This window comes from Aphelocoma coerulescens, assembly GCF_041296385.1.
Source record: "Aphelocoma coerulescens isolate FSJ_1873_10779 chromosome Z unlocalized genomic scaffold, UR_Acoe_1.0 ChrZ, whole genome shotgun sequence".
In the NCBI taxonomy this organism is placed as follows: Eukaryota; Metazoa; Chordata; class Aves; order Passeriformes; family Corvidae; genus Aphelocoma; species Aphelocoma coerulescens.
The window spans coordinates 57611361-57636823 of record NW_027184085.1 but is presented as its reverse complement, the minus strand read 5'-3'; the positions used below and the strand labels follow the sequence as shown (position 1 = coordinate 57636823).

Genomic DNA, 25463 nt, shown 5'->3' with positions numbered 1-25463 from the left:
GTAGAGAGCAATGTCCCCCCTCAGTGTCCTTTTCTCCAGGCTAAACAACCCCAGCTCCCTCAGCCGCACAGGGCTTGTGCTCCAGACCCTTTGGCAGCTCTGTTGCCCTTCTCTGGATTTGCTCCAGCACCTCAATGTCTTTCTTGCTGTGAGGGTCCCAGAACTTGTCATAGGGCTTAAGGTGTGGCCTCACCGATGCCCACTGGCCCCACTGTTGCAGGCCAGGATGCCATTGGCTTTCTTGGGCCCCTGGGCACACACTGGCTCATGTTCAGCCGCTGTCAACCAGCACCCCCAGGTCCTTCCAGGCAGCTTCCTGGCCACTCTGCTCCAAGCCTGTTGTGCTGCTTGGGTGGTCAAAGTGCAGTTGAATCTCATCTAGTTGGCCTCAGCCCTTTGATCCATTCTGTGCAGATCCCTTTGCAGAGCTTTGCTGCCCTCCAGTAGATCCGCACTCCCACCCAACTTGGTGTAGTCTGTGAACTTACTGATAGTGCACTTGATCCCCTTGTCTGTGTTGTTGATTACATTAAACAGGACTGGCCCCAACACTGAGACCTGGGGAACACCTCCAATGACCAGCCATGATCTGGATGTAAATACGCTCACCACCACTATCAGGGCTCTGCCATCCAACCAGTTTTTCACTCAGTGAGCGGTACATCCACACCATGGGCACCCAGTTTCTCTGGAAGAATACTTTGGGAAACAATGTCGAAGGCTTTACTAAAATCTAGATAAAGACATCCACAACCTTTTCCTCATCCACTAGGCAGGTCACTTTGTCACAGAAGGAGATCAGGTTGCTCAAGCAGAACCTGCCTTTCATAAAGCCATACTGTGGGTGAGATCCCCTGACTGTCCTGTACTTGTTGCATGAGGATAGTCAAGATGATCTGCTCTATGAACTTGCCTGGCACTGAGATCAGGCTGACAGGTGTGTTCCTCCCTGGATCCTTCTTCAAACCCGTGTAATAGATGGATGCCAGGTTTGGAAACTTCCAGTCACTGGAACTTCACTGGTTGATCAGCGCTTCTGGTAAATTATTGAAGGTGAAGCAACTTAACTTTGTGTTAATTGCGGATGTACCCTCTGCCCATCAAATTTGCTAGAATCATTAGTACAGTCACAGGAGTACATTTCAGTGTTTGGGTTGTCGGCACTTTGAGCAAAAGCTTTTGGAGAAGAAATAATAATAAAATTATTCCAGGAAATTGCAGAGAGGTATTTGATAAACAAACTAGTCACTGGAGAAGAACAGATAAAAGAATAAAAAACCTCTTGGCAGAAAGGCAAGAAATAAAAATTAAAGTGATTAAGTCAAGTTAGGGAGGAAAACATGTCTAAGAACAAGCAGTAATTCTCAAAGGACTCAGATATGTATCAGTAAACTTGTTATTCCTGTTACCACACATAAACTGATCCATGTCACCTTTCAGGCCACTGCAAATACAGAACATTTGTATTAGTCCAGCCCTAAAAGAAATATAGCTAGTGAATTTTCATTAGCTAACCTCTTCAAAGAGCTAAATATATTTGTGCACATTGTTATGTTGGATCTACAGCTGCAGAGCTGCTTACTATTATTATTATTGTTATTATTATTTATATATTTGGTCACCAAGAAGACATAACTCCATAAAAGCCAGTTTGAGAGTATCGCATAATAAAAAAAGAAAAACAGGTTGAGCTGAGTGAATAGACTTGAAGAAAGTCAAATAGATTAGGAGAACATGACCATCTCTGCATTTTTTTATTGAGGGGACATGTCTTTTTTCTTAAAGATGTGAGGAATGGACCCTGTAGAAACTTGAGAATAAAATAAACAAACCATCACATCCACACTGAGTCTAGTGGGTTTATTATTGTATTGTAGCCAGTTGCTGTGATCAGTTGGAAAAAAAGGGATAGAAGAAATGTTTATAATTTAGTGGTGGGGAGCACTGTTGTGGTAGAGAGTGTGCTTAGGGTTGCTATGGAGTGTGTGTTTAGGGTTGCTATCTCAACAGTGCCTCATCAAGATGTGCAATGCATTTGAAGGAGAAATGAGTGTAGATGATTTTGAACAGAGTGGTGACATCTGCAGGCTGTTTTTCATGGATAAAACTAAACAACAAAGAGACTAGCCCTGCTGTCCCTGTGAAGAATTAACCTTAATAAATGGCTTAGAACTCTCAAGATGATTTTATTTTAGGTAAATATGCAATTCAACAAGTGCTTTCTGTTGAAGTGAGGCTATGAGAAATAAGTCATGAAAATATCTAGTGATGATAAAAATACACAATGTTAGTAATATCACTTCACTAAAACCTCACAGTTTTAAGTGTAGTTGATAATTTGTTGCGCTGTGAAACAAAATAAACCCTGTGCCCAGTAAGCTTGTAGTTTACTTTAAAATAATGTACAGTGAATAATCTGGTAAGAAGAAAGGAGTGATAAAGGAAACAGGGAAACTATAAGCAGCAGCATAAAAAATGAAGAATCACTGTTAGTGATTCCCTGGCCCTCTTATTCAGTGTGTTTATGAGCAGATGACACTCCTATCATGTTTCAAACTATTTGATTACTTTCTGCAAGGTTATAACTCTCCTTTATTTTCTTTCTTGACAAATTAAGCCAAATCTATTGATATGAGATGCAGTGCAAGAGTTCATAACTTTCCTTTCTGCATTGTTTTAACAGATCAGACAGACCACCCATTCCCCTTCTCTGTCAGCAGATGTAGAGGTCTCTGTGTCTGCTGTTTGTGGTCAACAAAATCACTCCAATCCTCAGTGGTTTTTCAGCTCTACTTGGATAAGTCAGCCAAGAGCTCAGTCTTGCAATTCCTCTTCTGCATGTGTGTGCATAAAGTTAATGACGCTATAGTTTCTGGGTGTATAGGATCAAAAGTTTTCCAAGGGGCTGGTATCAACATGTGTCAAAGCATTGCTGAGAACATTTAGGTCCTATTTTACCTACTCCAGTAATGCAAAGAGCTCCTAACACTGATTATTACAAACAGATCATAAAGAGGGAAGAGTTAGTCTCAAATCTTGCTTCAGTTATTTGATGTCTTGAGGTCAGCCTGACAGAACTTCTTTTGTACATAGAACACTCTTTATTCTAGTCTCAGAATAACTCAAATGGCATGCTTACAACTTGGATGGTTCTCCAGCAGCAAGCTAGGGTTCTCTGCTGGTACCGTGAGTAACACAGGGATATACATCAGAGTGTAAGATATTATATTTCTCAAAGACTAAAAGCTGACATATATTTCAGTATGTATTCAAAAGAAAATAGTGACTAACCAAGCAAGTGCAAAGCAATGAGACTTCTCTCAGCAATAAAAAACCACACTGACCTAACCCCCCAAAAATTCCAACCAGATTGATTAAGTCATTGTACAGTTCTTTATTAGCAATAAGAAATTTGTGTTTGTCTGACCTAAAGTATCTGGCCTATCTTTCATATCTACGCATTACTTAGCTAAGGAATCAGAACACTGAGACTGCTCTATTGAGTGTTTTAAATATAGGGATTCTGCTGTGGTAGAAAATGGAGAGCTAAACCACAAAAGAGTCAGCAAACACTGTAGCAAAGACATTCCTAAAATGAGATCCTAAGGGTGTGTTGAAATACGTAGCAGTGTGGAGATCCCAAAAACAGATCTGGTAAGCCATTACAGCTCATTACCACTGTAAACTGGCTAGCAATGTGTTCACACTGCTCTGGACCCTGCTGTTATCTTCAACAGATGTCCTGTGTCTTCTAGGTCTGCCATGTGTAAAGTTATCACAATGTTCTGTAATGCACAGGGAGATGCATCTGCAAGAGTTTATTACTGCGGTGCAGGAGAGAATCAATAGGTGGCCAAATTGAAGTCCTGTTTTCATTTGGTAGTCCCACTCACTGTATGAGTGCTACAAGTGATGCTATGCTGTACAAACATATGAACAGAAAACAAATTATTGAGTAGAATTTCAGGGGGAGAGGAGGGAATAATATATAAATTACAGTCTTTTTATAGCTCCTCTGAACTGCAGCTCAGTCTCCTATGTTATTGTTGCACCTGAGTGGTAGATTTGATTGGTACGTGGTTTGAATTCAAGCTGCATACAGATTTGTCAGTGACTGAATTTTAACAATATCTGGCTTAGACTAACATTTCTCAAGCATTTTATTCAGGAGTGCTTTTTGTCCAGCCATTCTTGCACTGATCAGAAGTCACAGCATAGACTTACACTTAGAGATGTCACTGTTCCCTTTCATGTTTTTACAGACATTGGTTGAATATGGAGCAAATGTCACCATGCAAAACCACGTGGGAGAGAAACCATCACAAAGTGCTGAGCGACACGGGCACACCATGTGTTCCCGCTACTTAGTAGTTGTGGAGACATGTATGTCGCTGGCCTCCCAGGTTGTCAAGCTGACTAAGCAGCTGAAGGAGTAAGTGTTTCATTGTTAGCAAGAGGGGTTGATCTTAAGACAATATCCTACTTCAGTTTATTAGCTGTGTCCATTTTCTTTGTCTTAGAGATGATCATTTTAAAGTCATATTTCTACCTTATTTCTTATTTTGAAACACAAATTATTCTAATTGCTTGCTTTAATTGTAGATGCAGTTACTGTGGCTTAACAGGTCAATATTCTGGTAAGACTCGTAGAAACCATCAGCACTGACCTAACATTGTTCCAGCATAGATATGTGATCAAGATGTCACAGTCCATGAAAATGACTTCTGATAACCTTATGTTTCGAGGACACCATATCATTTTATGCAAGTAACGTGTAGCTAATTGTATTGGGTATAAATTACAATGCTCTGCTAGCAGGGAAGCTGCAGAGTGGCCTCAGTGAGAACCAGCAAGGGGCTTCCCTTTGCTGGACAGGGCTCTCAGCAACAGACCCACTGCAAGACACAACTAAGCCCCACCTGTCATTCTTGTAGCATCTCTGTGAAAACATATCTAAAAAAGAGCATAAAATGCCAGAGAGGAGAAGAAAACAGAAGAGTGACAATCAGAGGGAACAGCAAGTTCAGAGGAGCTGGAGGTGCACCATGGTGAAGAAAGCACACCCCCAAAGGGACTGTGGCCCATGGAGAAGCCATGGTAGAACAGGTACATCCCTTGAAAGGGCTGCAGCCCATGCACAAGCCCAGAGCCAGCAATTTCCTGATTGGAATGCAGCCTGTCAAAGACCCACATTAGAGAACAGGAAAGAGTGGGAAAAAGAGAGCAACAGAGAGAAACTGCTACACATGAACCCTGACCTGTGCTGCATGTTGGCTTACTGAAAAACTGGGGGTAACCTGCAACAATGACAAGAGGGGAATAGTGTCTGGAGTGAAGCCTGAGAATGGTGGAGAAGAGGAACTAGGAGTGCAGATGAATCTGGAAGAGAAGTTGAACTTGGAAAAGGGGAGAATAGATGTTTTAAATGTCTGTCCTTTTTTGTTTCCCAATACCTGAACTAATAATATTTATGCTAATTAACCATTAATTAAGTTAAATTCCCCACATTGAATTTCTTTCTCCTATGACAGTCACTAGGAAGCGATCTCCCTGTCTTTACCTTGACATTTTCTCTTTGCAATATCTTCATTCTTTTACATTTATACTGTCAAAAATACAAACCCCGAACTGAGGATCATTATAACATTTACAGTTTTCATAATTTTACAGCCTGACAATGTTCCCTGGATATGTCAGTGTACCTGGTTGTACTTGGTCCATTTGCTGAGAAAACTGACATAAAGGAAAAAAATAAACATAGGGCATTTCCCTAGAAGACAGCGTTAGCATCTGACTCATATCAATATATCACAAAACATATTTTCCCCATAATTCAGAAAAAAAAAAAAAAGAAAAAAGAAAAATGATATACAAACCAGGAAGTAGAAGTGGCAGCTAAAAAATACCCGTTTCAGTTCTTTTTTGTTCTCGTCCAGTACTTGATAAAAGTTTTACCTCTCATATGGAAATAAAGGAGTTGCTATGTAAGTCAGCAGAGTGCTTACTCCCACAGAAATAGTCTAGTTGTGACTTTCATGACAAAAACATTAACACTTTTCCAAATATCCCCACTGTTGTCTCACAGACTGCATCCTTAGGAAGTCATTTAAAGTATTCGTATCTGGCTCCTGATGAGTTTCTTTGCGTGTTTCAGCTGGAGTAAAATCTGCTTCCCTTCAGCAGTCTATTTTTCAGGCTTCAGATTAGTTTTAGTCAGTGCAGCAGCAGCTTCTTCTCCCTCTTCTACAAAGAGATGTAAGTCTCTTGTGCAACCCTGTTGCAGCTTACTGGGGCAGTGAAAGAATCTATTTTCTGCTTGAGGGAGCAGCTTCTGCATGGCTATTTGGGCTGCAGGCCTCAGGCCATGAGCAATTTTGATAGAAGCAATGGACCATGTTCAGAGGCTCATGCTCAAGAGCCAGAAAGGATGATGGAAGAAGATGCTTACCCTGTTTTTCAGTCCTCATCCTTCTTAAAAATCCAAGGGGGGTACAAAGTACATCCATGGAGCAGCTTGTCAAGGGGACCTTTATCACAGCAGGAGAATCCACTGGCTGCAACACCTCTGAAAATCCTGAAAGCAGTTCTGAAGATCCTGAAGACATCAGATGGCAACAGATGGAAGTCAAGTTTACTCTCTAACTCTTTCAAATGTACATAATGTAGCTGTTATGTAGGAATAACTCCAACTTGGGCAGTTGAGCTGGCTTTCCTGGATTTTCACCACCTACTTCTCCCAGGGTTAATGAACAATGTTCTAGAGACAGAAGAGGAATAGTTTTATCATGATGGATTACCTGAACAGTCAATATCAACACTAAAATCCCTTATATGCTTCCTAGCCTTCCCTCAGTTTCCAAAGTATGAACTGGTCTTGCAATCTTCTTTATTTTGAGTGCCTTATTAATGAAACAAAGGAGCCTCATCTGATAACACTATTTCCCCCACCACAGGAAGACTGGAATGGTTGATATCCTTGCAGAATATTCTTCCAGTCATCAAGCAACACAAAGGAGTTCTAGAGAGAAGTTACTCTAATCCATCACACTGTTTGGAGCCATTTCTGAGCGGAAGACACAAAATGAGAACAATAACATCACATTTTTCCAGTCTTCACATCTTCCAGCTCTTTGAACCAAAGCATCTCAGATGACAAATACAGAGGAGTATAGGAAATTATTTTGAGCTGGGTCTAAGTCTCCATTCAGGGACAAAAGTCTTCATATTTGAAAGAAGGAAATACGTGGTAATTATGAATGTTCCATCAAATCTTCACGAGAGGATTAACTGAGAGCTTCCCCAAAAGGGAAAAAACCAAGCAATTCTTTCTATAGGTGGAAAGAAAAGTGGCCCACAAAGACCTGCTGTTACTGACTTCAAAAATGCAAGCTTTGCTTTAAATCTCTTAATAATTACAGAACTTTTCCAATCCAGTATGACTTTCTGAACTAAACAAAGTACTTAGGACAGTCACAGAAGTTTCCCATAAAGATTATACAAAATATTTTGCTTTCCTTTTACTTCCTGAGATCTTCATAGGTCTTACAGTCTTATTCTCTCACTGATTTCACCTGCCAAAAAAGATCCGTAGTTGCCAGTGTAGAAAATTCCTACATGCAGTATGACTTTTATTATTTGGGTTTTCCTGGTCGGAAGAGACCATGTCAGAATTAATGACATAAAGTGAATGCTTCCGTAGGCTTCTTTTGGAATGCTGCCTGACAGCAGACCTGCATTTCCAAATTGCACTGTTCTACATTTATGAACCTGGATGGGCAAATCAATTAATGGATGAAACACCTACTGATTCTTTTGACATCCTATCAAGCCAAAATCTCTGTCAAGGCAAAGATCAAAACAAGCCATGAGTCAAAAGATGAAGTTGAGAAAATAATTTAATATTCTCTGTTGTAGGCACTTTTCTGTGTTCTGTGAAAGAAATCCATTATTTTCCTGGAACTTCTTAGAAGTAGCTGTAAAAATAGCTGAATGAAAAAATAATCTCTGTAGGGGTATGGCAAGGTGTGTGCAGGTTGATGGGGTTTTTGGTTAGCTGGAGTTTTTTTGGGGTAGAACATGTTATATAGACATATAGTAAGAAACCCAATATAAACTTTATAATGTTCATCTCTTTTTTATTTAGTTAAGCCATTTTATATTCTGCTTTGTGGTGTAGTCATTCTTGTGTTATTTGAAAAAAAAATGGAGAAATAAGAAAACATGCTGTGAGAGATACTCCAGTAGAGCCCAGTGCCTCAGCCTATTCCCTCTGCAGTTACTGAGCTCCCTGATTTCACAAGGAGGTGGTTTGGGTTCCCAGATGTCTAAGTAGACACAGAAGGGTCCTTATATATTACTCAGTGGGAACTTGTCTAAGGTAAGACCCCCAGAATTTGACCATCAATTCTAATAAAACAAGTATACCCTCTTACCTGTGAAGCTACAGTGAAGCTACAGCTACTTGTCTCCTAAATCAGTCTGGCTTTGATACTTTGCAGTATTGCTGTTCCAAAAAGTTGTGATCCCTTGTTTCCAATGTTATCTTGGAATATACATATGTATGTTATTTATCTTTAGGGATAGCACTGGCAAGATGTGTGGGTGTCTGTGACTTCTGTACTAACTAGTTGAACTATAAAAATGGAGTAAACTTCAACTCATCTATCACAATAAATTGTTTAAGAGGAATGCGAACATTAACTCAAGAGGAAGACATGTCAGAGATTTCCGCTGAAGCTGAAAACATAAAAAGCTGTTAGCTGCATTATTTAGATATTTAGAAATAGAAATTGAAGGAATGATAAAAGGAAAACAGATAAATTGTATCACAACCTAATCTCAAATGAAAATTTCCCTGGCTCTTACAGGAGAGTATCTGGGGAGCTGCAATATAATCTAATGTTGACAGATGGTAGGAGTAATTTTAAAATAGTCTAAGGAAGTGTGTAGGCCAAAGGAAGGAAGATGGAAAGTTAAAGGAAGAAGGATCTACATAAAGCATGGCTGTATTGTAAAATGCAAGGCAGTATGTCAAGATCACACCTTTATTTTTGGAGCACTTTTCAAACTCACTTTGATATATTAAAAGTGAAGCATTTGTTTTCTGCCAGTCCTGCAAGTACAACCTCTAGTCTAAAAAGTGATCTGGATTCTTTCTGGCTTTGACATTGCCAGTATAAAGACTGCATTTGGAACTCAGCTAAATCATCTGCTGATGGCATGTGAGCTAGGAAAGTGTCCAGCTCACTGGTAGAGAACTGCCTTAGTTCTGCAGATGCAACTGCATAACATATTAAATATAATACATACAAAAACATATTACTTAGACAGCAACAGATGCACAGCCTGGGAGAAGCAGATAAAAAGTCCATTTTCCCATGGTCATTTGGTCAGGACCAGGGAATAAAACCCAATGTAACAGTTCTGTTTCAGGTGAAAGATAGCATAGGTACAGTAATAAAAATCTCTAAATCCCTAGTTTTCTAGAAGTTTTCCAATAATTCTGTCTGTGTAGTGTTTAGATGCACTGGAAATTACAGAACACTAAACAAGATTGAATGTTATCTGTGGTGGTCGACAAAAAGGGGTGTTTTGACGTGACAATAAAATGTCTGAATTGTATGGGACCAGGGAAAAGAAGACCTTTTTGTGGCAAATTGATCTGTCATTCTTGTAGAACTACTTGAGGATTTCAGGTTGTAATGCCCAGCTGAGTCCTTCCTAGGGAAATAAGTATGTTACAGGACAACACATGATAAATGGTAAATGGAGTTTCTACTATGGATATCGCTCTCATATTACTAACAATTTTTAGGTACTATTGCAATTTTTTAAGTGTTGGTCTCTAAAGTTATTTGCAAAACAGTGTAGATCACAACACCACACTGAAAGTGATAAACTGCGGTAGGTATAGCCTTGGGATAAGGTGGATGCAGAGCCCAGATACAGCCTTTGGTAAGGTTGGGCAGCAAGCAGATGTGACACAGACATCATATACCTAACTCCATCCTGCAGCTGAAGTTTGGACCAATCCTTTCCTGTGGGCAGAGACTTCCCTCTGAGTTCATTTGCAAATAGAAAGGGAGAGACCCGTTGCCTGAGCTGTTGCTCAGCTGATAAAGGCCATCCACCGAATGTAGGAAGTGACTGCTTAATCTGTGCACTTTCTATTCTTTTCCACAAACAAGTAAGAAACAAATGGCCCTAAGTTTACTATACTTCTGTGTCTGTGAGTCACTCAGTTTCAATTCACTGCTGTTTATGATCACATACTTGTCCTTACATGAAGTTTTAGAAATAATCTGACAAGTGAGTTTCTCTCAGTTGTTCTTGTACAGTGATTACAAAATGTCAGCAGAGATTCAGACAAAAGCACAAACTCTCTGTGTTCTTATTTATAAATTCTCTATTCACTACATAAAGTACAGGTGAAGAGGACTTCTTTCTTTAATACAAAATTGAAAGGGTAGTATCAGTTTTCCTGTAACTTACTTATGTAGTCAGTTTTACAGTTTGAGGTACACAGTCTTAACATTTTCTTGCAGGCAGACTGTGGAACGTGTGACATTACAGAACCAACTCCAGCAGCTCTTAGAAGCCCAGAGGTCGGAGGGCAAGTCACTGCCCACATCCCCAAGGTAAGGTGACTGGAACTGTACTGCAGCCTGGATTTGCACACTTTCATAATATATTGGTTATCAGGAGAAGCTGTGATCTGGCTAAATAGCAGATGTGTTGTGTAAAGAGAATGTAGGGGTTTTACCTCATGGACTCAAAGCTGAGCTTCTAGTACGAACCAAATAGTCCCAGCTTCCCAATAGGGTTTTTTGTAAAAGCAAATTTTGTAGTGAAATGTAGGATATTTTGAATTAAATAACAGGAGAAGATCCTAGAAACCCCTAGGAAATCTGTAAAGTTTGCTGTTTTGGTGGTCTCTCATACATTACTTTTAGCAGTAAGTTATAAAGCCAGTTACCAAAAAAAATTAGTTTCATAGTAATGAGACTCCTTGTACTCATTAAATCTTTTACCTGCTTTAGCTTGCATAAGAAGTCAAAACTCTGTAAACTTCATGTGTTGTTTACATATCCTGTCAGAAGTCACAGAAAGAAACACAAGTTAAGTTTCAAACACTAAAGAGGAGGACGGTAAAGACAGAGGACTGGATCTCTCTGACAGGGTGATGCATGGAAGCAGATGAAGCAAGCATGACTTCACTCTCACTGCAATCTGAAGATGACTTTGAAAGAAATGAAGTAACTCACATACAAATAGAGATTTATCGGTTTATCCTTTTTTCTAAATCCATTTTCCCCTCTGGAAGACATATACAACTCTGCTTCTTGTTTCAGTTGTTAGGGAGCTACATATATGTGAAACTATAAAGCCAGCATAAAAGCTTCTGCAGCCATTGATTATCACAGCTTTGGGTCATCAAGTATGAACTTGCAGGGTCAATGGCTGCTTTTTTTCAATTCTCACAGAATCTCAAGCATTCTTCTGTGCAAGTGCTCCATGGCCCTGAATTTCATGTGTCACTGTTTCAGAGAAGTGCAAACAGTTACAGCTGTAGATAACAAAGATACTGGGATTGGAGATGCATTTGTGTAAAGGAACTTCAGCTAGGAAAGGGCTGTAAACTCCAAACTCCTGCTGAAGTACAAAACCACACTGGAAAGAGGGGTTTTTTGCCTTTTTTAAGGAATCTTTGTCTTCCCTGTCTGCCAGCTCAACAGCGGCAATGGGACCGAAGCTTTCCAGCTCATTTGGTTTCTGTGATTCTTGCTGACTGATCTTTCCAAGTGGTCTCTTATCTGAGTTCTGGGGAGCACCAGGACTGTTTTACTTTCAGTATCAGATAAGATCAGGTGAAAGCAGATCCCTCATCATTCATTATTCCTGTAAAAGGGCAGGCTTCAACATCAGTTTAGTTAAGTGAGCAAGTCTGAAAATTACACTCTGTTTATTTTATTTCATAGCTGGCTACTACTTTTCCATCTAGTTGGAACTCACTTGTAGATATTTTCATCATCCAAGGAGGCAGTAGCAGATCTAAAAGAACTTACCCCTGTTACTAGGAATGTGTGCTATAGATAAATGCATGTTCTTCACTGTCTGTTTAGGTTTGCCACAGGAAAAAAAAGCATAAAATTAATTGAAAATGAGGTGTTTAATATAGGCATGTGAATTTTGTACACTGTGAGAACTATGGACTCAGGAGAGCAGAAGGTGCTTGCCTGCCTCACACGAACCTAAATTTTCTCACCTTGTCCTTGCTTAGAGGAAAAGTGGTCTAAAGTAAAAATGTGAAGTGTTATGAGCTCTAGCATATGTCACGGGAAAAGAAAAGGTCTCTGCAATTTACGTTCTTTGCAAATCAGGCATTGTTGAAATTGCTGTTTCCATCTGTAAAACAGTTGGAGTTCTAAATTTACTTTATTCTATTAGTATTGAAATAAATTCATGTCACCTTTCTCTTGCTTTTCAGTATTTCATATCTGAAAAGGTTTTGAGTGCAAATTGCCCTGACTTTTTATGAGGTCTTATATGGTTGTTATTATTAATACCAGATGCAGTTTAGATTTATGAAATCATTGCTATGCAGAGAGGTGGTACTTTTACAGACTTAGAATAAGCTACTTTTGTATTAGGATGTGACTTGGATAATAGGCATTTAGCCTTGTGGTGCTCTTTAGCATGTCAACTCACACAAATAGGAGTAGTTTTTCTACAGTTTTCCTCATAAAGTTATATTTGGTGTTTGAATAACCATTCTAAGTTTTGATTTTAAGGAGATATTTTTTGTAAGAGAAAGCGAACATACTCAAATTCTAAATAGGAGTGGAAGCAGGGTTACATCCTTCTCTATGTAATCTTTGCTGTGGCATCACAGTAATGAATTCCATGTGAGTAACGATGAAAAGGATAAGTAACAATAAACTGAGACAGACATATACACCGGAAATGGTAGTTTCGCATTTTAGATGTGCCTTAATGTTGCTGTGATATTTCCTCTTTTTTTCTTTAAGCTTGCCATCATCTCCTTCTTCTGGCAAACCCCAGTGGAAACCATCTGAAGCAGATGAATTGTCTCCACCAAAAAGTAAATTGAATACCCAAGATGGTATTCAGATCCTTGGCAGCTTGGGAACATCTAGTCGTGCTCGATCTAAGATAAAAGATGAGGACTCAGATAAAATCTTGCGCCAGTTGTTGGGAAAAGAAATCTCTGAAAATGTCTGTATGCAGGAAAAGCTGACTTTGGAATTTCAGGATGCTCATGCATCCTCCAAGAACGTGAAGAAGATTTTGCCAGAGAAAAGGGAGTTGAAGTTAGCCCGACTGAGGCAACTGATGCAGCGGTCTCTCAGTGAGTCTGATACAGATTCAGCTAATTCTGAGGAGCACAAGAACACCCCTGTGAAAAGAACTGACAAACCAAGACCTCAGCCTATAGTGGAGAGTGTTGAGAGCACAGAGAGTTTGAACATGATGCTTAAGAAACACACTTCCACAGCAGGACGGCGCTTTCCTTTTGGTATCAGGGTCTCTAAGTCTGTGGATGGCCACAGTCCTTCCCCTACTTCGGAGAGCAGCGATGCGGATAATGAAGCCCCATATCAGTCTGGTACAGTACCTCAGAACCAGTTTTGTGAGGACAACCCTCCATCCAGCACAGACAGTGCCACTGCCCAGAAGGTTGCCACCAGCCCTAAGAGTGCTCTCAAGTCTCCATCTTCAAAGCGCAGAACCTCTCAAAATTTGAAACTTCGAGTAACTTTCGAGGAGCCTGTGGTGCAGGTGGAACTAGCAGAGTCAGAACTAAATGAGGAAAAGGATAAAGACCGGAGCAAAGGACTCACGCGGGCTCCAGCCAGCTCTGGGGAGTATGCAGGGGACCAGCTGAAAAGGCCTTTTGGAACCTTTCGGTCCATAATGGAGACACTGAGTGGCAACCAAAATAACAACAACAACTGTCAAACAGCAAACCTCATCAAAACTTCCTCAACACTGCCTTTTACCTCACTAGGAAGGAAGACAACAGAAAGCAAGGGAAATCCAGCAGTTGTCTCAAAAGGAAGAACCAAGACAGTGAGTGCACTGAAAGGAGCGGCCTCTTTTCCTTGTCTCATTAAGTGATGCATAAGTTTGACAGCTTCTTCCTTCTGCCTTTCTATAGCAAAAGGAGGCACACAAATACTTTATTGTATTTGACCTATAGAAAGTCCATCCACTTTTTAGATTTGGAATAATTTTCCAAGGAGTGGCAGGAATTGCTTATGTACAGAGTCTGTATTCTTAGGGCACATGATCCACATACTCTGTGTTGAAAGCTTTCCACAGAGATGTGATTGACATGGAAATGATGTTTGGTGTTGCACTGAATGACAAAAAATACAATGAGAATGTCAGTCTTGAACCCATGGGACTCCTGAAGTATAAATAACTGAAGAACTAGCCCTGTCCTGTCCTGTCCTGTCCTGTCCTGTCCTATAAATACTGATGAGGCCAACAGAATAAGAAATATAACAAGGAAAAATTGCAGAAATGGTCCTTCCTGCTTCTCTGGGAGCTACAGCCAACCCTAGGTGTTGAAGCTGTCAGCAGCAAGTCCTCTGTGACCACCTTCTCCTCATAGCACAGAGTCTTCTTGCGTCAGAGCATATGGTTGGGCCTGTCACAAAACGTACTGGATCCAGATCTTCCTCTCTCTGCAGTGAACAGAGTCCCTTTTCTGGCATCCCAAGGGAAAGAGGGGTGTTTGCAGTTAAGAAGGTGGTCCTCTTGTTTAAAAGAAAGAGAAAATACTTTGAACAAATGCATCTTTCAAGGCGCTAGGTAGTTGGTTGCACTTGATGACCTCAAAGGTCTTTTCCAACCTAGTTAATGCTGTGATTCTATATTGAATAGAAAGAGTCAGATGTAGTGGGTTTTGTGTAGTGTAGTGTGGGTGCAGTATTTTTGTGGAGTGGAGGGAAGTGTAAGCATCTGGAGATACAATAGAGATGAGTGAGAGGGAATGGTCAATGATTTAATCCTCTGTGGAAGACAGGGAGGGAAGACAGGGAGGGAAGACAGGTGGATGGAAAGACATGAGGGGAAAGAATAATTTCAACATAAAAAAAGCATAAAGCAGGCCAATAGGAGGAGGAGCAGCAGTAATGAATTATATACTGTAAAAAATACGAGAAGGTAATGGGAGAAAAACACAGGAAAATCTTAGGCAAGGAGGAGGCAAAAGAAACAGTGGAAAGAGACAACTGGGAAATAGTGAATAGCCCATATTAGTGGGTGCTGTTAGACCACTAGTGCTATAGCAGACTTAAATGAAATTAAATGAAACTACATGAAAAATTCAAATGACATCTAAAGGGCTAAATTGAAGTGGGACTGCATTTCTTAAAGTTTACTCAGAATCACAATATGAACTACTAGTCTTTAAAGACATGCACCATCTAGTCAAACAGCCAATTTAACATAAAAGTATTTTTAAAACACAGTGGCTTTTCTTTTTGAATGAGTGATTCAGATTTCCTAGTGACAGGGGAAAAGACAGTCTGTCTTCAAAGATGTTCTGATAGGTTGCAAGGCCATGAGCAGGTTTTGTAGTTCCCTAAGAAGTTTGAAGGATTGTATGAGGTAATTCTAGCAGTATTGATGCTTGCACTGTAGAATGCTTGTTCTATGAAAAGGCCATGTTTGCATGTCACTGCTGCCAGCATCAGAACTGTGGAAACAGTAACATTTCATACCAACCCAAAGGACCACAGCACATATCTCAAAGAGGTAACAGATTCAGGTGCAAAAAGATATCAGCTAAAATGTTCCTGTGGCTGTCTGACTGCATGTTTTAGTGGATCTTCATGTTATGCATGTGGGAAACTCTGTGCATGCTCTTAACTGGTATGATGTTGTACTTCCTTAGGATCCTTACTTCAGCTACACCAGTCTTTCTTCTTGCACGCTGAATGAAGAACTTCTGTGTAACTATGCTTGGTATGTGCTTATGCATGGTAATGTTTAGCATCTCTGTTGCCTTCTTTTCTCAAATTGTGTGTTTGTTAACACTGTTTGCAACTGAAACACTGGAATCAATTGATTCACAAGAAGGGAAGTAGATGAATATCTGAATTCCTAGAAAAGCAGAAATTTATGATGGATTTCTGCTGATGTCACTATTGAACTGGCTACAGGATTTCAGTTCCAAGCAAGTACAGAAAGTATTCATGCTCATAAATCTACCACAGTGTATAGCAGACTTTGGCTGAGTATTCTGCCTCTGTTGAATAAAACTCAAGTACCAGATGAGAATGGAAATTAAATTTCCTCTCATGAGAAGAGCAAAAAGATCACAGTTCATCTTGAAATAGAGAATACAGGGAACATGAAGCAGAATGCTGTACTTTAAGTCTAAGTGGTCTTCTATTTTCACATGTTTTTCTTACTCTCCCTTAGACTTTGAAGTTAAATCTGTTTTTTAAAAGTCTGATTAACTCTGACTGTATTTAAACTCCTGTAGTGGTTTGGTCTAAAATACTCATTACTGTTTATTTTCTGTGAGATAAGAATTAGGGGAAATGCAAAGCAGGCACCAACTTGAATGAATATAAAGAAGTTTATTAACAGACCTAAAAGAAGAAAAGAAAAAAAAATTATACCACCTTTAGAACTCTCCTCCTCCCCCCACCTTCCTCCCTTCTCCCACTGACAATGTAAAGACAACCCTTTAAGATGTTCAGTCTGTGTACCACTTCCATAATAACCTTGTTCAGTCCATTTAGAAAGAGAAGTCTCTTTTTGCTCGTGCTATGAAAACAGTATCACACCGAGACAGCCACCCACTTCCAAATATTGTTCAGTCCATTTAGGAAGAGGAATCTCTCTGCTTACGATGTGAGTCCCTTCCCCCGACTTGCAGCTTTTCCCGCAACTGCTTTCGAGGGTCCACTCTTGAAAGTTTTCTGGGGTACAATTTTAAGGTTGAGCTGTTCAGAAACAAGAAAAAACAGAGGCCCTTCTCCTTCCTTGGGAGCAAAGGGTCATCTTCATCTTTAAGACTATCTCTGGAAGCATCTCTAGGAATTGAGGTTTTTCTCCTTTCCTCTTTGGAGCAAAAGTCCTCATCTGGTTCATCTGGTTCATCTCTCTCTCTGTCCAGACTTCTCATGAAATTACAGCTGCGTCAGCATCTGCCTATCTCAGCGCAGGTGCTTCTGCTTACGAGTTGAACCCTCCACCCCCCATTTCTTCATGAAATTACAACAGGATACTCTGATATATCATAGCTTCACAACAGACTTTCAGCTTTAAGCATCTCCTCTCTCTCTTCCCTCAGGTTTTCAGCTCTTCACAGCAATAAAAGGGTTAATCTCACCTCGGCCTTACAGCTGGAATGTGGCTTATCGCTGTTGGTCCCCTGACCTCTGCCGGACAGAGGTGCCGCTTTGCTGAATCTCGGCCGCAGTGGAGGGGGCGGGTTCCGAGCCTCTCTGGCCGCCCACAGCAAGGCAGTGAGGGGGGTTCCATGGCTGGAACAGGCCCATGGCTCCAGGCTGGCCGTGGCCCGGCCCGGCCTGGCCCAAGCAGGGCCTGGCCGGGCCTGCTGGCCCCTGCACGGGGCCTGCAGCCACCTGTGCCAGCGCCGGAAACGAGAGAGAGCTTGGGGGGGAGTTTGCTGTTCTTAAGTGTGGATCACAGAGGCGGTCACAACTTTAAGTGGCTTAAAGAATTGTCCATATTCAAACTGGCCAGCTGATAGGTTCTATCAGGTCCCAGAGGAAGCTGTAAGCACCCCTTAGCAAGGATGTCCCTTTCGGGATTATGCTTGCTAACCTATGACAACTCCTTAAATTAGTCCTGTTCCATCAGGGCTATTCAGGAAGGTAGAGACCAGTCCCTCAATTCCATAAAGATATGTTGGAAAAAACAACACTTGACAAAATGTTTGTTTATTTAATAAGCAAATGCTTTCTTAAAAATGACCTGTTATTTTCTTTTAACACTCACAAATTCCTTACTTCTTTTTCTGTTAAACTGACTTGTAAATTTAGTTTGACGTTAGTTGTTCTGCAGTTCAAGAGCCTAAGTTACTTTCAAATTAGTGTTTTCTAAATATCTAATACATGGAGGAAGAGGAGTCTGTTCACTACTTTTCTATTGCCAGGACCTTTCCATACTTAAAAACTCAATTTCTGTAATGGAAATATGAGTCTTGTTCAGAAGCTATTGGCACAGTGTATGTGAAACCAGAAACAGTAGAGATTTCCAAGAGGTTTCATTCTCTTCTGAAAACAAAGAAGGAAACTCCTGTGCAGAAAACTGGATAGCAGCAGTTTGAGGGAGCATCAGCAGGCAGCTTCCAGTCAAAACATCCAGCTGCCTGTCCAGATCGTAGAGTAGTGCAAAACAATTAATCTCATCCTTATGTTGGAGCCGTGTCCCAGATGTAGGCAGTTGTAATTTGGCACTTGCTCTGTGTGACTGCTCTCGTGTGAGGAATGTGGCAATGTGGCATTTCCCCAGAAGCGAGATACAGGGCAAGTCTGGCTGCCACTGCAGGGCTGAGGCATCGCCTGCTGGGAGGGTGATGGTTGGGCATGAACTCCTGGCTGTCCCTCCAGGCGCTGCTGGTCCAGGCACCATGTCCTAAAGCTGCCCCCATGACCATGGACACATGGAGAACCAGACAGTAGGAAACAAGGAGCAGAGTGCACGGAGGCCACAGCTTGAGGAGGCTGTTACAATACCCATAAATTTGGAAGTCAAAGTCTGTGGCATGAGATTTCTAAATATCACATAAGAACGGAAATTGTATTGCGCTTTTCAGAAATCGGGACACAGACCTGAAGGTTCTCAGAGCTTCTAAGACAGCCTTTGTAATGACCTTTAGCATCTGTTGTGATTTTTGAGCAGCAGAATGGGTGCCAGTCGTTAGTCAACTGCATGATGTCCAGTAGGTGTGACATTTAAGTCTTAAAAGAACATTACCATTGTGTGCACTACAGGCTCCTGGACACTGTTTGAATTTTCCCTGGATAGTCTAGGGAGACTGTAATTACCATTTCAGAACTATTTTGAAAAAAAATACTTCTTTGGAAAACAGTACAGTCTTTGGTGGTTTAAACCTTTATAGATTGTTATATTGGGCAGTTATATTTCTGAACACAGTCCCAAGCCCATTTTGACACTACACCCTTATAACTGGGGATTTTATTAGCAGTTTCTGAAATCTGAAGTCATTATACAAAATCTACCTTCAGTGAGATGACTTTCCTGTCAACTAGTTTCCAGCATCTTTTTCTTCAGCTTCTGTTCTTTTCATTTGTTTGGGTTTTTTTCTTTTCATTCAAAATACCCAAGTACATTAAGGCTTTGTAGTTTACTTTTTCAAGTTGGTCATGGCTTAATAGTAGAGGACTGTGGTAAACTTTTTAGTGGCCTTTTTAAATTTGATTCACCCTATTTTTCTTAAAGTCTTGGAGGAAATTTTAGATGTGCAGGATGGTTTGGGGTATTTTTTCCTCTTTTGGAAGGATTAGATGGTTTTTGCATATTACAACTCCAAGCAAATACTTGTAGGTTTTTTTCCATCTTACATATTTGCCAATGAACAGTTCTTTCCCACACTTTAAATCATCTGAGATCTGCATTACATTAAAATAAGCAGTAAAACCCTGTATTAGGTACAGCTATCAACAGCAAAAATTGCTTCCTATATGGTGGCACTCAACAGAATCCACCATCAGATGTCTGTCAGGTAGTAAACTGGGCATGCTTCTAAACCAGCGAGTGACTCTAACCTAATCCATATCCCACTGCCAGGCCTAATGCTGGATAAATTACAACTTCAAATATATCCTCCAGAAAAAGAATGTTTATCTATGTCTAACAAAATAGTACCAATTCATACTAGTTATTCATGTTATTCATACTATAACATGAACACGAAAGTAACTGTCTCAGAAAATTTACATTTGTTCCCTTGTGAACTATTACGATCATGCACCACTGTTTGTTGCATGAGAGGATGTACTAGTGGTGATACAGGCACTAGAAATTTAATTAGGAATTTGGTTGCTAGTTAGCAATAGTAGTACATTTGGTATTTGGTATTGGTAATACATTTTTTCCAGGTCAGGAGACACAGTTGTAAAAGGCATTGTCACCTAGAGACATCTGCATTAGCCAAAAATTTTCCTCTTTGAGGTCTCATTGCAACTGTAGAGCTGCCAAAGGGGGTCTTTGGTGTGCCTACTGAGCCTCTAGATGGGGGACTCACCCACAGGATCTTTCAGCACTGCAAGCCTAAGCTGGTGCAGCAGGTAAATCTTAGCCTTAGAAAGCATCCTTTAGTAAAGTGACATGGTTAATGCTATGATAACAGCAATCCATGTTAAGTGCCAAAATGTAGGTGTAGCAAAGAGTCAAGTGCTCCTCTTTTACCTTCTCAGACCCATTCCTGCAAAATCTGTTTCACCTGGCTCAATTCTGTGTGTTTTGCTCTTGCATTGGATATGTGACAACTGTGATTTAGATGAATGAAGGGGATTTTAAAATAAAATGATCACTAATGCCCTTCTTACTAGGACCCAAAACTATGGTCCATGAGGTCAGCTTCTGTTAAACCCTGAAGTAACCACCGGCTTATCTAACCATCCTAAGTATGAGTTTTTTGAGAATATTTGGTCCTTTGTGACAGTTGTAGATTGAAATGAAGCTATTCTGGTTTACAAGAATCAGGCTCACCAATATGGGAATTAAAGGCAAACTTCTTCATAAACATACTCTTGCTCTCACTCTAGCATCTGTCCTTTGCAGCAGCAAACCATCTAGTAGTGATTGGATTGTAGGAGTTTTTCTCTTCAGTAGTAATAAGTAAGTGAGGCTCTTAACTGGTTTGAAAACTGCTGTGGACTGGATGCTTAGTCAACAATCAGCTGGAAGATTAATTGAAGAGAAGGGGAACATACTGGCAACTCAGAACAAGAACATATGAAAGAAAGTGAAGAAAATGAGAGCTACAAATATGTTGTGCATTATTTTTCTACTCTGACTGGCAAGCTGTCATTCAAATCTCCTACGCAATAGATAGATAGATTAATTTCTTTCTGATGATTATTTATGAGGACAAGATAATTCTATTACAGGCAGAGTCAGAAACCAATAGGATATGTCTAATGTTTGTTGTAGTGAATCTTTTTGTCACTGTGATACTTTTCTCTAAGGTGCGAGGAATTTTTTCATGTTCTGTGCATTATTACCAGAACATTACGACAGCACTCTGTTTAGTGCTGTGACTTAAAAAGCTCCTCATCATCCCATTGGTTTCCAGGTTTGATTTCAAAATGGAAGGTACAACTCAGAAAAAATCCGCAATATTAAAAAAAGTATTTTGTGTAGTACATGTCTGGAAAAATAAGCCCAGAGAGAAAGATTAATTCGGATTTCAATACATGCAAATGGAACAAAACAGGGTAAAAAATCACAGTGCCAACCCCTCTATATTTTTAGTGTTACCATTGAGTAATTTTCTTCTTTTTTTTCTCCAGGCATGATGACATCAACTGGAAAATCCAGAAATCTGAGAGTCAGAAGAGTGCTGAAGAGCCAGAGCTGCAGGAATTCTTCCTCTAAACCACATCATGATGTCTCACTTAGTTTGAAATACCTGAAGTATAGCCTTTTGAAACACTAATAGGAGACATACCACTCACCAGCAAACAACAGCTGTTAGGATGCCTTAATTTGTATCAGTTAGACCATATACAAATCTTTTTTATGATATATGTGTATATGTAACTTGTTTGTAAGCTGTGCTGTGTAAAGGCATGGGTGAGCAGAAGTAACAATTTGGAAATTGTTATGACACTTGCAATTGCCAAAATGTTTGTTAGGCCACAGAACACATTTTGTACTTTGTGTCTTGCATGGATATATTGTCATATATCTTTATTTCCCTTTGTCAACAGCATATACTGTCAAAATTTCAGCCAGGACCCTGCCTGAGCAGCTCCTTAGTGAGACCAAGGCAAAAGCATTGATTTTTTTTTTGTTTTGTCTGTTGTTATTTCTATTTTTTGTAAAAAGGAAATAAAGACGGTGTTAATAGGACACACTGAGTGCAGATACTTCCTATACTTCATTTCCTCTTTTGAGCTTTAAGTTTTTATTGTTCTTTCTGGTGTTCATTTGATAATTAGACAACATCCAGTTTCTGGATTTCAGTTCAGTCAATTAGTTGTGTCGAGAGCCGCTTTAATGTATAGTGGTTCTTCATCAGCTTTAAAACATTTAGAAATAAAAAGTATAAATGCAGTTTTAAGTTACCAATTACTGCTACTTGCCAAACACTGGCAGTGTGCTCAGCTTTGTTGAAATTACTGCATAAGCTGCTGAAACTCTAGTCCACATTCTCTCAAAGGTGCCATGATCCCTTTATTGAATGTTCTTTTAACTTTTCCGAGAAAATGAATTAATTCACTTTGTTTCTGATAAACCATGAGCACATTCTTCAAATGTGTCCTACAGCACAACATCCAAAGACACACTACTAGGCAATCTTTACTTGTCACATTTATTTATAGCAAATATGTGTGTATATATTTGCTTTATTTTGATTATATTGATTTATTTCCATTTGAAGGCTGCTACAGTTTGCTGAGAAAGATCCAAATTCATGAGGATTTATTTTGCTGACTGTTCTAATAGAACATAGGGAAGTCAAAGGAAGTTTGCCAAGGAAATTTTTTATTTGTCACAAAGACAGTCATAGAATCATGAAGTGGTTTGGGCTGGACAGGACCTTTGAGTTCCAGCCTCCCTGTAGTGGGCAGAGACATAAAAATTATGATATTGTGATGATTAAATTCCTGCAAATGCAGAACTACTAACCAAAAAAAGGAGGATTTTGATTAACTACAATGGAGTTGCTTTCTGTGCAGTTTCTCTTGCCTTTTTTTTTTTTTTTACTGTGTTTATCTTGACTGTTGAGCTTCATTTATGGTCAGTGAGGAGAGAGAAGCTTCCTGAATATCATTCCTTCTACCTATTAGATACATCTTTTTTGCCAGGAGAACCAGCTCATCCCTTCCTACTTACTACAAGGGAGCTAAGATAGTAAAGCTATTGGAATAGTTACTTAGTATTTGGATATCTTTAGTTAGGTGAGATAAATGTCTTTCTTTATGTCAGTCTTCAGAGCGATTCACATTTGGCCACACAGCTTGCATGGACCAAGATGTCTGAATGCCCCAGACCTACCCTGTTTGTAGGCTTTGGGTAAGCACAGAGTACTACTGGATAATACAGGGCCAACTGAGACATCAGAAAAACAAACAAACAAAAAAAAACAACCAAAACCCAAAACCAAACAAAAACCAAAAACTAACCAAACAACAAACAAAAAACCCACCAAAAAAACAACCAACTAAAAAAAACCAACCAAACAAGCAAAAAACCCCAACCACGTACACACACACATACACACAAAAAAATCCCAGCCCAAACAACATGAAAAAATAAAAGCCTGTACTTGCAGAAATGAAATTCAGAAATTCTTTCCACAGTTCTTATCTGCCATTTGGCAACACTCTGATTTTTTAGCTAAAGTGATAAACCTAGCACTCTAGCTGACCTGTTTAAAGAAACAACCAAACCTCCAAAAATATCTGTGAGCCAGGGGCAGCAATACCTCTAACTGGGCCTCCTGTCATCTGTGTGCATATGAAAAATCTGAATGCAAAATGAGAAGAGACACATGTGCTGCAATTGCCAGAGTGGTGAAAGAGAGCTAAAAAGGAAAGATTCTGTGTCTGGTAGATGGGCTTGAAACAAGCTGGCAATTTGCGTTTTTGAGAATGTGAAGAGTTGACTGTGTTCACGTGAATGGCAGAAGCAGCAATCCTGCTGAGTGGTCTTGACTGACTGGAGATGTGCAAAGTCTGCCACAGTCTGTAGTATCTAGCTGAAGCAGGGGATAAAACTGAGTTTCAGGGAGAGGATTTGAAGCCGACCAAGATGTAAATATTGTCAAACCCTGGAAGTAAGAAACTGCCTACTCTAAAGACTGATGATTTAGCAGTTACTTGCTCTCTTCAATGTAGCGATTTCCAAAGTATATTCTTATACAGCATGTGAAGAGTCAAATTATGCAAGTAACATAGGGCAATGCAGATTACTACATGAGAAAAGATGATGCCAGGAGATGTTTGGGGTCTGTGGTTAAAGATATCCATGGCTCCTGAGCACATTGCAACAGAAAGATATTTTGGGGCAAGCTTGTGCAGAAGGGAGTTTGATGTAATCATGGAAAGTAGTGTCTGGAAGGCTTAAGGTGAATTCATGTATAAACTGCTGATTTTGTTGTTCCTAATTCATAGCCTCTTTCTTACCTAGGGCCCCAAAGCCTGCACATGGTACACTCTGATGTCATGCCTATTAGAGAAATGCTGATTCTGTGATCTTCAGCTGGCTGATGCCTGTGTGCTCTGCATATTTGTATCCTTAGCAGCTATAAAATCCAGGTGCTGTTACTCCTTCTATTTAGTTTATAATCCTCCAAGCATATCCCTTCTGGCATGAGTCTAAGTCAGGCTTCTGTCAGCAAAGCATAAGCATTTCCCAGGGGCAGAAGAGATGATCGGGGATTTCCACCAAACATCTTCAGAAAATATCACTTACCCACAGCTTTCAACAGGAACATATAAACCCCTTATGATTACAGCTCTTGCATAAAAGGTCCTCCTTCATCCACTCAGAAATTTTTGTTCAAAGAAGTCAGTCATTTGCTAATGAACCAATGTGTGTCCTAGTAAAGCTGTATCTGTGGACATCACAGACACAAAGAATAACTTTTCATGATCTGTCACCCAGAAGATGTCAGATGTTCTGTACCAAAGGTGATAGGGTGCCAGACAGCAGTAATGAATTCCCAGTTTCAGGTAATCTCTGACTCTCCTTTTTTGAAGAATGAAAATCATTTGCTAAGTCTTACGATTTTTTCATGGTTGACTTATTTATTTGGTTCTGGTACTTGAGACAAGCAGCATATGGATACACAGGCAGCATCAACACTGCAAGAATGGTGCTTTAATTTCATCAGCAGAATGGTGGGATGTCCTGCATTAGTATTGCAGCATTTTTGTAATATTCTATTTGTTTGCCTTTCAGTCTCCAAATTAGAGATCAAATACATTGGTTTAGTAAGGTATTAATGAATAAAATAACTATAGTCAGCATAGTTGTTGTATGAAGTGGATGAAAGAGACTAGTAAGACAAACAGTTTAGATTTAATATTCATTTCACTGTAACTGTAATTCAGAAACCTTTTTGTAACATCAAGCTGGCATAAGATCAATGGCATAACAAAATATGATTGACAGTAAAAAAAATACTCCAACATCCACTTGTTTATAACAAAATGGTAACTGTCTCAGAATCATGCCCTGTGAGAGCTGATTTGTT

General features: G+C 39.8%; 1 protein-coding gene across 2 annotated transcripts in view; it reads left to right on the top strand.

Moving 5' to 3' along the window:
* The window catches only part of SNCAIP (synuclein alpha interacting protein), a 91971-nt gene extending 69860 nt beyond the window's left edge, over nt 1–22111 (top strand). The window contains exons 8-12 of one of the 2 annotated variants that reach the window (XM_069001589.1): nt 4263–4432; nt 10546–10638; nt 13030–14092; nt 15927–15997; nt 21550–22111. In XM_069001589.1, the coding sequence (XP_068857690.1) occupies nt 4263–4432; nt 10546–10638; nt 13030–14092; nt 15927–15997; nt 21550–21634 (1482 nt within the window). In that variant the 3' untranslated portion in view covers nt 21635–22111. The remainder of the gene's footprint in view (nt 1–4262; nt 4433–10545; nt 10639–13029; nt 14093–15926; nt 15998–21549) is intronic. The other variant, XM_069001590.1, reaches the window with a different exon arrangement.
* The last annotated feature ends 3352 nt before the right edge of the window (nt 22112–25463 follow it).